Here is an 11,554-nt window from a genome sequence, read left to right on the forward strand (position 1 = left end):
CCCACTGAATGAAGAATCTTGCCGGTTAGTCCTCAACACATTTTTTTATTTTATGATACCAATACCCAAGCTTGTGATCAGGATAAACCATGCTTTTCCTGAATTTCAGTTTCTTTTCATAACTTGATGGATAACTTGCTGTCTTGATTTCTTCACTTATGTATACTAAACATGGCAGGTCTATTAGAGCTGCTGTTTTGATTGATCCAAAATAGAAACTTGAGAAACTATGTATCCATATTTATATAAAATCAAGTAATTTCTATGTTATACATATTCATTTATTGATATCAAGTTATATTATCAGTTCATTCTATCTTGGAGAAATCCCTTAACATCTCTGATTTCAAGTTTAAATCCTAGAAATTGAGTTTTGGAGACTAGCAGACACCTATGTCATTTGCAGACCAGTGCCTCCAAGGTCAGGCATATTATGATTTGATGTCATAATAGGGTCACAGGGGAAGTTAGGAGTTGATGCACACAGCAAACTAGGCCTTAATTATTAGAAAAATTTCCATGACAACCATGATGCCAGAGAACAAGTGTCAGTAGTATATTTTCTTTAATTGGCCCTTTCTTTCCATTTTGGCTCTCAACAGCATGTTTAGGGGATTCCCCAGTATTGTTGTCTCATTTGCTCTGAGCAGACAGTCAGGTTAATGGCCAAAAGCATCCTTTAGGAATATACTAGGGCCCCTCCTAGAACATTAGTTGAAAAATTGGCAGTTTCAACATTTGGCACGAACTCTGTCTTCCTGCAGTGTCTGGATGGAGGTCAGAGGGTAAGCCTTGCAGTTAGAATCAGCTATCTCAAGGTCCTTCACTTTTACAGGAGGACTAGTAAGATTTATGGGGAGTAGCCTCCCCCATTTTTCTACCAGCCCCTCTCCTAACTTCCATATCCTGTATATTTTCCCCTCAGTTTCTCTTTGTACTTATCCAAATGATTGGTTGTTCACGGAAAAAATATATCCTATATTTAAATTTTTNTTTATTTATTTATTATATGTAAGTACACTGTAGCTGTCTTCAGACACTCCAAAAGAGGGCGCCAGATCTCGTTAAGGATGGTTGTGAGCCACCATGTGGTTGCTGGGATTTGAACTCAGGTCCTTTGGAAGAGCAGTCGGGTGCTCTTACCTGCTGAGCCATCTCACCAGCCCCCTATATTTAAATTTTAAGGTCAGTGTCTGGGGTGAGAGGTTCTTGTTGACTTCTTAAGTATGTACCTTGGATTCTGTTACTTTCTGTCTTTAATGGGTTAACATGGGGGAGAATCAGGTCATCTGGGGCCAAAGGAGATTATCTGTAAAGCCTAGGTGATGTGAAAAGCCAGAAGTTGAGATCTGGATCAACAGTAAGAGTTGGCTGAGTTTCAGATTTCCTAAGATCAAAGCCTGCTTGTCCATGAATCTCAACTTTTCCCTTCCCTGGAACACTTTATTCTATCTTTGCTCACCAGGGTTATGTCTCTGAAATAATAAGAATTATATTCTATTCAGAGGCACAGCTTTGGTTCATGACTTTCAGTTGAAAGAGACAAACCAAGCTTTATGATATGACAGAGTACTCATGCACAGTTCCACTGGACTGTTCACCATCTTCAGATACCCGTCCACTGTCAACTTTAATGGCCATAGAGACACCAGATTTAGCAGTACAGATCTGAGAGATGCCCACTCTAGTCCAGGTAGTGCTGGTCTAGGTGCTCACTCAGGCAGGGGTAGTGCTGATCTAAGTGCCTTTTAAGTTTCTTACTTACATTTTCCTTACTCAGCAACCTGCATTTAACTTATTTTTCCCAGCACATTTCATTAAACTGAGCACATTTTTATTACATCAGAATTGGTAAGCTCTATCTGCTCAGCTAAATCTTAAATATTTCTCTACTTTGAACTGTTTTGGGAGATAGTGAACACACACAGGATATTACCAAAAACAGTGAGCATGTTTATGTATTTTCTCTGTTATACATTTAAATAAATTAATTGGAAAAATAAATAAGAGTAATAGCAGGCCATAAGTTTTCAATCTTTCCTGGGAATAGTGGGCTACATAAAATATGCCAAAATGTGCCTGCCCATCCCACCAGAATGCTGTGAGATATTGACCTAAATTTCAACTATCTTGGGTGTTTCACTCATTTTTATTGAATTGACCAATTAAATTTGTGTTTGAGGATGTTACCCATGTGAGTTCATAATTTCAAAACGTTTCCTTCATCTTAACTCAGCTTGGATGAGCTGAGAAACAACATTGTTTTTTTAAAATAATCTTCGCAAGACCAAGGGCCTCTCCTCCCATTGATAGCCTACTAGGCCATCCTCTGCTACATATTCAACTAGAGACACAACCTCTGGTGGGTACTAGTTAGTTCATATTGTTCCTCCTATAGGGTTGCAGACCCCTTCAGTTCCTTGGGTACTTTCTCTAGCTTCTTCATTGGGGGCCCTGTGTTTCATCCAATAGCTGATTGTGAGCATCTACTTCTGTATTTGCCAGGCACTGGCATAGCCTCACAAGAGATAACTATATCAGGGTCCTGTCAGCAATATCTTTCTAGCATATGCAATAGTGTCTGGGTTTGGTGGTTGTTTATAGGGTGGATCCCTGGGTGGGGCAGTCTCTAGATGGTCCTTCCTTCATACCCTTTCTTTTTAAAGTTTGTCTTTTATTTGTCTTTAATAATTCCGTTTCTTTGGAAATGGTTCAAACAGTGTGTATGTTTATGTGCACATTTGTGTGTGTGTGTATGTGCGTGCACATGTATGCCTCTGTGTTTATCTATGAGGGTGTGTGAAATAGAGATACACACACACACACACACACACACACACACACACACACAAGGAAAGAGATACAGAGCACATTCATGATAGTAATTACTGAAGGCAAACTTATACAAGATTAGGAGTGCATTTCTTATTAAGAGCTGTGAGTGCTCATTCCTTGTTGATATAGAAGATATAGTCTCACACAGAAGGTATTGTCCTGTGTGTAGTTTGTGACTATTAACCTTTCTTTCTTTGTTTCCTTCCTTCCTTCCTTCCTTCCTTCCTTCCTTCCTTCCTTCCTTCCTTCCTTCCTTCCTTCTTTCTTCCTTTCTTTCTTTCGTCCTAGAGTTGAAATGTTTTATATCTTGGACACATATTGGTAGCAGCTGTAAGGTCAAAGGTAAGCTACATCGCCATTACAAACATTTACTTATTTCACTTTTCATATTTTTAAAAACTAATTGCATAAGGAATTCACTTTACATCTCAATGTCACTCCCCCATCTCCCAACCCACCTTTTGTTGCTCCTTCCCCCATATCCCCCTCTTCTTCTTTGTATCAACAACCCCTCCCCCTTTCAAATCAGTCATTGCAGGACTAGGCACATAGGTACATCCTCTCTCACAGAGGCCAGTCAAGGCAGCCCAATTAGGAGAACAAGATCCATAGGCAGGCAACACTCTCATGGCCAGCCCCTACTCCAGTTGTTTGGAGACTTGCATGAAGATCAAGGTCCACATCTGATACGTATGTGCAAGGGGCCTAGGTTCAGTTCATGCTCACACTTTGGTGGTTCAGTCTCTGGAAGCCCCCAAGGGTTCAGGTTAGTTGACTCTGCTGTGCTTCCTGTAGAGTCCCTATCCTCTTCAGATCCATCAATCCTTCCCCAAACTCTTCCATTAGACTGCCTGAGTTCCATGTAATGCTTGGCTGTAGGTCCCTCCATCTCTTTTGGGTCAGCTGTTGGGTGGAGCCTCTCACAGGACAGTCGTGCTAGATTCCTTTCTGCAAGCAAAACATAGTATGATTAATAGTGTTAGGGATTGGTGCTTGCCCATTGGATAGGTCTCAAGTTGGGCTGGTTATTGGTGGCCATTCCCTCAGTCTCTGTTCTTTCCCCTCTCCCTGAATTTCTTCTAGAGAGGATAAATTTTGGGTCAAAAGTTTTGTGGGTCGGTTGGTGTTCCTCAATTGGGGTTCCTGCCTTGCTATAGGAGGTAGCCTTTTTTTGGTTCTATCCCCAGTGTTATGAGTCACAGATAATGTCACCCCATTGATTCTTGGAGGGTTTCCTTTATCACAAGTCTCTGTCACAGCCCCTAGATGTCCCTCACCTCCCTACCCCTTTCAGTGGGTGCAGATTTCCATTCATTATCATGGTCATCTGGCCATCTCTCCTATCCTTCTCTGCACCTGATCCTGAACCTCCCAATCCACTTCCTCTCCCCTCTCCCACCAAGTTACCTCTCTCCATCTGCTACTTATGACTATTTTATTCCCTCTTGTAAGCGAGATTAAAATATCCTTGCTTGTTTGTGCCTTTCTTCTGCTTTAGTTTCTTTGGGTCTGTGGAGTGTAGCATGGGTATCCTGAATTTTATGGCTAATATCCACTTGTAAGCGAGTACATACCATGAATGTCTTTTTGGACCTGGGTTACCTCACTCTGGATGATATTCTCAAGTTCCTTCCATTTGCTTGCAAAATTTATGATGTCTTTGTTTTAATAGCTAAATAGTATCCATAGCTGACATCTTCCTCAATTTCTTTCTTCAGGAACTTGAAGTTCATGTCATACAGATCTTTTATTTGTTTGATTAGAGTTACATAGAGATATTTTATATTATTCATGGCTATTTTAAAGGGTGTTGCTTCCTTAATTTCTTTCTTGGCCTGTTTATCATTTGTATAAATGAGAGGTACTGGTTTCTTTGAGTTAATTTTATATCCAATCACTTTGCTGATTTTTTTTTTTTTTTTCTCAAGACAGGGTTTCTCTATATAGCTCTGGCTGTCCCAGAACTCACTTTGTAGACCAGGCTGGCCTCGAACTCAGAAATCTGCCTGCCTCTACCTCCCAAGTGCAGGGATTAAAGGTGTGCACCACCACATCCAGAGAAATTTTTTTAAATCAACTGTAGAATTCTTAGGTAGAATTTTAGGGTTGCTTATGTATACTACCATGATACTGGAAAATAGCAATACTTTGATTTCTTCCTTCCCAGTTTGTATCTTCTTGATCTACTTTAGTTGTCTTATAGCTCTGGCTATAACTTCAAGTACTATATTGAATAGGTAGGGAGAGAGTTGTCTGATTTGTCTTGTACCTGATTTTAGTGGAATTGCTTCAAGTTTCTCTCCAACAGACCCTCTGTACCAATGGTCAAGCATGGGCAAAGAATAAGCATTTTTTTTCCAGTTGAGTTCAATGTCCCTGGGTATTTTGATCTGCTTGGATTTTGATTATGAATCTCCAGCTGGCTGAAGCCATTGGGTCTCATTGTTGGTGGGTGAAGACATCTTGGGAACATTGGAGACCTGGCATCACTCTATCCAGATGCAGCTGTCAGTCATGTTGGTTAGCAATCATTAACAGTAACAATCAAGAACTAATGAACAGTCGCCATATACCCAAGTACCTGGCATATACCCAAGTGTAGGCTGAGTCTATGCATTAGTCATTGATTCTAGCATCTCAGTAACTTCTATTCAAAGAATTCTGCTGTCTTCTTTTTAAGTAAGTTTTCAAAGTCATTGTGTAGAAGTCACTGGGATAGTTTAATATAGAACAAAGAGAATCAGAACTAAATTGTGAAATTACTAAAATCTTTCTGAGTGTCTGTTAATTAGAGGTAACATACTCACAAAAGAGACAGACCCTTTGGCCTCCTTCTACCTGCCTCCTTCTAAAGACCCTCATATGGCCCTTCCATAAGAAGACTAATTTAAACTTTACTTGGAACTTAGTATCTTCTCCTCAGATATATGGATTACAAATGTGACAGTGTGCTGAAGACTTGTGAGTGTGTGTGTATATATGTGTTTGTACATGTTTGTTTGTGTGATCACTTATTTCTTAGATATTGTTTTATGAAGTTGTCATTAAAGTTTATAGTGTTTATCATTATCAGTCATCAAAATAATGATCCAATGTCACTGGAGTTAGCAGTGCATTTTCTCATTTCCTTTCTGATTTTAGGAGCACTAGCACTGAAGAGATGATTGGGGGAAGAAATATTACCATGATCACACAGTTCATTCTCCTGGGGTTCTCAGATTTCCCCAGAATCACAGTACCTCTTTTTGTAATGTTTTTGATGATCTACACTATGGCTGTAACCTGGAACTTTTCCCTTATTGCTCTAATAAGAATGGATTCCCACCTTCACACACCCATGTATTTCTTCCTCAGTAATCTCTTCTTTATAGACATCTGCCTTGTTACTTCCACAGCCCCCAAGATGCTTTCCAACTTCTTCCAGGAAAAGCAAACTATCAGCTTTGTGAGCTGCATAGTTCAATACTTTATCCTTTCCACTATGGGGCTGACTGAATGTTGCCTCCTGACAGTCATGGCCTATGACAGGTATGCTGCCATTTGTAACCCTCTTCTGTACTCATCAATCATGTCACCCAGCCTCTGTGGTAGGATGGTGATGGGAAGCTATGCAGCAGGACTCACAGGTTCTGTGTCTCAGATATTTGCCTTGCTGCAGCTCCATTTCTGTGGACCTAATGTCATTAGGCATTTCTTCTGTGACATATCCCAGCTATTAAATCTATCCTGTAGTGATGCTTTCTTCGTACAGGTCCTTCTTGCTATATTAACCATGTGTTTTGGAATAGCAAATGCCTTAGCTACCATGCTGTCCTATGGTTTTATCGTCCTGTCCATCTTAAAGATCAGTTCAGCAAAGGGCAAGTCCAAGGCCTTCAACACCTGTGCTTCTCACCTGACAGCTGTTTCTCTCTTTTATAGTACTGGCATCTTTGTCTATTTGCAATCCAGTTCTGGTAGCTCCTCCAGCTTTGAAAGATTCACATCTGTCTTCTACACTGTGGTGATTCCCATGTTGAACCCTTTGATTTATATTCTGAGGAACAGGGAAATCAAAGATGCCATGAAGAGGTTGCAGAAAAAGAAAATCTGCAGCTAATGATACAGATACGATTATTTCAACAAAATGACATGTAAGATTTCCTGCTATCCACACTCACATGTGCATGAATGGAAAGGTACAAAGTTTAGGGCACCTCAGATAAATATGTCTTTTAAACAGACTTTATGCCAACGTGAACCAACAATTGATTTGATGTCATTGAAACACATCCGTTTTAAGAACAGTAGAGTCATAATTTCCATGTTATGAAATGAGGATCTTATCATTAATTATGTTATCTATAGCTATTTGAGAAAAATCAAGTTGGGAAAGTTCTAGAAGCCTGAACCTGTTAAATCTCTAGCCTAAGCCTCTACAGAAGATTCCTGATTGATTCTCATCCCTAAGTCTTCTAACAATTTTGTCATCAGTATTTTGATGTAGTGTAATACAGCCGGGGCCATCACCATTGATTACTCTGTGATCCTGAGCAGGTGAGAATGACCACAAGGAAACTTCCTGTTTGAAAGAAACAAAGCCACACACTGGCTTTCTTGTGCCTTCTAGGATGACTAATGGAAAGCAGCTTGATTTTGTCAAGATAAATCACTTAATAAGTTTTAACCGGCTTAACCCAAACACTAAAGTGGAAGTTTGAATTGTGAAGAAAACTGGTGAGCAAGGCATGGTTTCTTCACTGCCATTTCCTTAGTGTTCTGATGGCTTCTTATCTTATGGGTCAATAGCAATATATGAGATGGTGAGACCTGATCTTTCTTACTTGTCTACATTACGACCAGAAAATGTGTCCTGAGTTGTTAGAGCCGATCAAAACACTCCATGAAATATATTTTGATATTTCTGGAATCTGCTCAAATTTGACCTAAAGAAAACTTACATGAATTTATAGTCACTGGACATTAAATATTGTTAAGATACCAACACATGACAGACTGAAATGTTCTTTCTTATTGTCTATGTATGTTCTTGAATTCTAGTATTGTGTGGCCTTAAGTGAGTGATGTAATGGTGGTAGTAGAATAACTAAGTTTTCTGGTTTTCTGAGTATTGCATTGGAATGTTTTCTCTATGTATACATGACCTTCACCATCATTCAACAGGAATTATTTACTTATACAATATCTGGTTCATAGCCTTGGGAATGAAATGGTTAAATGATTACACTGATAAGCATGGGCACTGAAATGAAAATGATAGAATGTTATTATCATCTCCAGATCCAAGAGTAGTGATTTACACCTCTAATTCCAGCATTAATAGGGCTGGAGGTTTTCATAGGGCTTCAGACCGATTTGGGCTATAATGTGAGACTATGATGGAAACAAAGAAACAAAGGCACAAACAAACCCATTCAAGCAAACTCCCTTCTTGAAACAGGGAATCCTAAGACATTTACCTGAGATGATAGTCACAAGTCTTTCCCCACAGTTTCATGTACTAGTATATGTGGTTGTTTTTGCTTTTGTTTATTTGTTTTTTTGGTATATCTAGGATGTGCATGGTTGACTAATAGCTGGAACTCTTAAATTAAGCAGTTGCTTGTTAGTCAAATATGGTGGAGAAGGGTAATCATTGTTCATATTGCTGGTGAAGAGTTATTAGCTCTTTGGTAAGTAACTCTAATAAAGTCATTGGTTCACAAAGATGGACTTGGATGGAATCATTTCTTTAGTCTGTTAGTCTCTTTTCTATTTGGGTCATTGTGTGTTATTTATATGCTCCAAAGAAAATTCCTGCAACATTCAAGGAGCTCAAAGAACCAGGAGAGGCTATACAGAATTATGCAAATTGCATTGTCCTTTATAGCCTGTAATCTCAAATCACACATAAGTTTGTGGTTCTATTTTTCTGGTTTTAAAGGAGGACCATGAGGTGTAAACAACAGTGGCCACTGGTTTAGCATGCTTCTTAGATTTGACAAAAAGTTTTGGTAACTGTGTCATTATATTTCCATGTTATCTTTTTAAAAAAATAATTTGTTAATCACTCATATATCTCTATAGGAATTTCCCCTCTCACCTTCCCTCTGCTTCTTGCCTCCTCCAAACACTCCCACCTCCTCCTTTCCCATCCACTCCTTCTGTGTTTCCCTTCTAAATGTGCCATCTCCCTGGGATATTAACCAAACATGGCATATCAAGTTGCGATAAGTTCAGGAACTGCCTTATTATGACTAGATAAGGCAACCCATCAGGAGGACAAGGGCGCCAAAAGTGGAGAAAATCACTAAAAACAGTTCCTGTTTCCTCTGTTAGGAGTCACATAAAATGCCAAGCGATGCAACTGTAACATGCTTGCAGAGAGCCTAAGTTAGACCCATGCAGGCACCCTGATTATGTGTTTAGTCTCAGTGAGTCCCTGTGAGTCCAGGTTTGTTGATTCTGTGGATTTTCTTGTGGTGTCCTTGATCCCTCTGGCTTCTGCAACCTTCCTTTCCCCTTTCCACAGCATTTCCCAAACTCTGCCTCATGTTTGGCTTTGGGTCCCTGAATCTTTTCCTATCAGTTCCTGGATATTTTGAATAAAGCTGCTACGAACATATTTGAAAATATATCTTTGGCAGATGGTAGAGCATCTTTTCGGTCTATGACTAGTAGTGGTACAGTCGAGTCTTATATAATTATTCCCAGTGTTCTGAGAAACTGCAAAAATAATTTCCAAAGTGGTTGTACAAGTTTGCACCAATGCAGTCTGTTCCCCTTGCTCCATATCCTCACCAGTATGTGCTCTCTTTAGTTTTTGATCCTAGCCGTTCTGATGGGTGTAAAGATGGAATCTCAGAGTTGTTTTGATTTACATTTCTCTGATGAGTAAGGACTTTGAATATTTCTTTAAGTGCTTCTCAGCCATGCAAAATTCCTCTGTTGAGATTTCTGCTTAGCTTTGTACCCCACTTTTCAATTGGGCTATTTTGGTTGTTGGTGTCTTGTGGGTCTGAATTGCACCCCACCACTGGGGTGTGGGACATACTGCTGGGAAGGTGAAACTCAGGGACTGCTTGATCACATATCCATGCACCACTGCCATTGGGTGCTGGGCTTTAGGGAAGGGCCAAGACACTGCTCAGAGGGTAGGAAGATTCAGTCTAAGATGTGGGAGGTCAAAGCTGTGGTTCCCTGACTCCTGGATATCCAGTCACTGCTGGGGTGCTGCACAGAGCTGGGAACAAAGGATCAGGGGTCCATGGGCCTGCAGCAAGTTTGGGACATGGTGCTCCCAAACTCCTGGACTTCCAGGCACTGCTGAGTTTCCAGGAGATGGGAGCAGAGTAAGACAGGAATTTCCCTGTCCAATTACATTAAAATATTAGTGCAGCCAGAGCCCTGTGATTAGGTAAAGAAAAGGGAGTCAGAGTGAAATGTTGCAGAGATAGAAGCATCTTAGGTAAAGAGACATAAAAAGGACAAGATGGAGGTTGATGGACAGGGAGAAGAACCTGAACCAGCATGGTTTTAAATAACCACAGGTAGTTATGATATCATAAAGGTTAGATAAGTGGCATAATTTGTCTAATATAGCTGGGCAACTATTACCATTATCAATTGGTTCTGAAATTATTGTACTGGCTTCTTGTGAATTGAGAATTCATTGATATATAACTCTGACTTGTTAGTTATAAGCTTCTAGAGTTTTGTTTCTACTTGGTTGCTTGGTGTTGTGGAGGCTGACTGAGAGGTGAACAGTCATTGTGTGTGGCTGGCATGGCAGCAAAGGGGAACTAGGGAGCTCAGGCCCTGTGGAGAGTTGTCAGGTAGAGAGTAGCATCCCACAGGACCAAGCTGGGACAGAGAGTGCTTGGCAGTATTGCAGGAAGCCTGCTGGTCATTTTTTATTATTTCCTGCAACAGCAGAGTCGGGGCCTGTTGCTGAGGACATCAAGTAGCCTACAGCAAAGGAAATTGGGAAACTTTGACTTAGCTCATCAATGATTGTCCTTAGCTAGGCAGCAGTTGTAGTTCAAAGAGGCCTTCCACAGGAAATTTAGGCTCAGGCTCTGTAGGAAAAGAGCTTCTCCATGTTCCTCATGGTGTTTTTTTTGGAAGAGATAGTTCATGTTTTTCTATACCATTTATTGACAGTTCATCATGAAAAATGGATGCATAACAATTACTCAGATTTAATCAGTGATTAAATATCTTTTGTAGGAAGAAATGTCTGGGAAGGGAAGAATATTGGGTAAACCCTATTAGGCATCTAGATACCTCATTAGCATGGACAACCCTGTCCTGGGCCTACATGACCACAGAAGTATGGCTTGTGTTCCAGGCTAGGAATCCAGCAGGTGGCAGGGAGCAGGGAGCAGGGAGCTGCCTACTGTCTCAGGTGGTGTCCCAATGCCAAAAACTCTGAACCCGCTCAACCATACCAAGTTTCCTGGCATGGCCCACTGTCCTACAGTATCCACCTTGAGTTCTTTATCAGGTTTGGATGTTAGCCATCTATAAGATAGAGTTGGTATAGATCCTTTCCCAATCTATAGTCTTCTGTTTTGTCCTAATAACAGTGTCTTTTGCCTTACAGAAGGTTTTCAGTTTCATGAGGTCCTATTTATCAATTGTTGATCTTAGAGCATGAATCACTGGTGTTCTGTTCAGGAAATTGTCTTCTGTACCAACATGTTCAAGGGTATTTCCCACTTTCTCTTCTATGGGATTT

At 40.3% G+C, this 11,554-nt stretch overlaps 1 protein-coding gene across 1 annotated transcript; it reads left to right on the plus strand.

The window, feature by feature from the left end:
• Positions 1-5,995: 5,995 nt before the first annotated feature.
• On the plus strand, positions 5,996-6,934 carry LOC110315072 (olfactory receptor 5AN1-like). Its single transcript, XM_021189230.1, has one exon. It carries the CDS (start codon positions 5,996-5,998, stop codon positions 6,932-6,934), a length of 939 nt encoding a protein of 312 aa, XP_021044889.1.
• The last annotated feature ends 4,620 nt before the right edge of the window (positions 6,935-11,554 follow it).

The sequence above is a fragment of the Mus pahari genome, unplaced genomic scaffold (genome assembly GCF_900095145.1).
Source record: "Mus pahari unplaced genomic scaffold, PAHARI_EIJ_v1.1 scaffold_9355_1, whole genome shotgun sequence".
Classification (NCBI taxonomy): Eukaryota; Metazoa; Chordata; class Mammalia; order Rodentia; family Muridae; genus Mus; species Mus pahari.

Coding starts and splice junctions, on each gene's coding strand:
- LOC110315072 (XM_021189230.1), top strand. CDS start 5,996: ATGATTGGGGGAAGAAATATTACCATGATCACACAGTTCATTCTCCTG.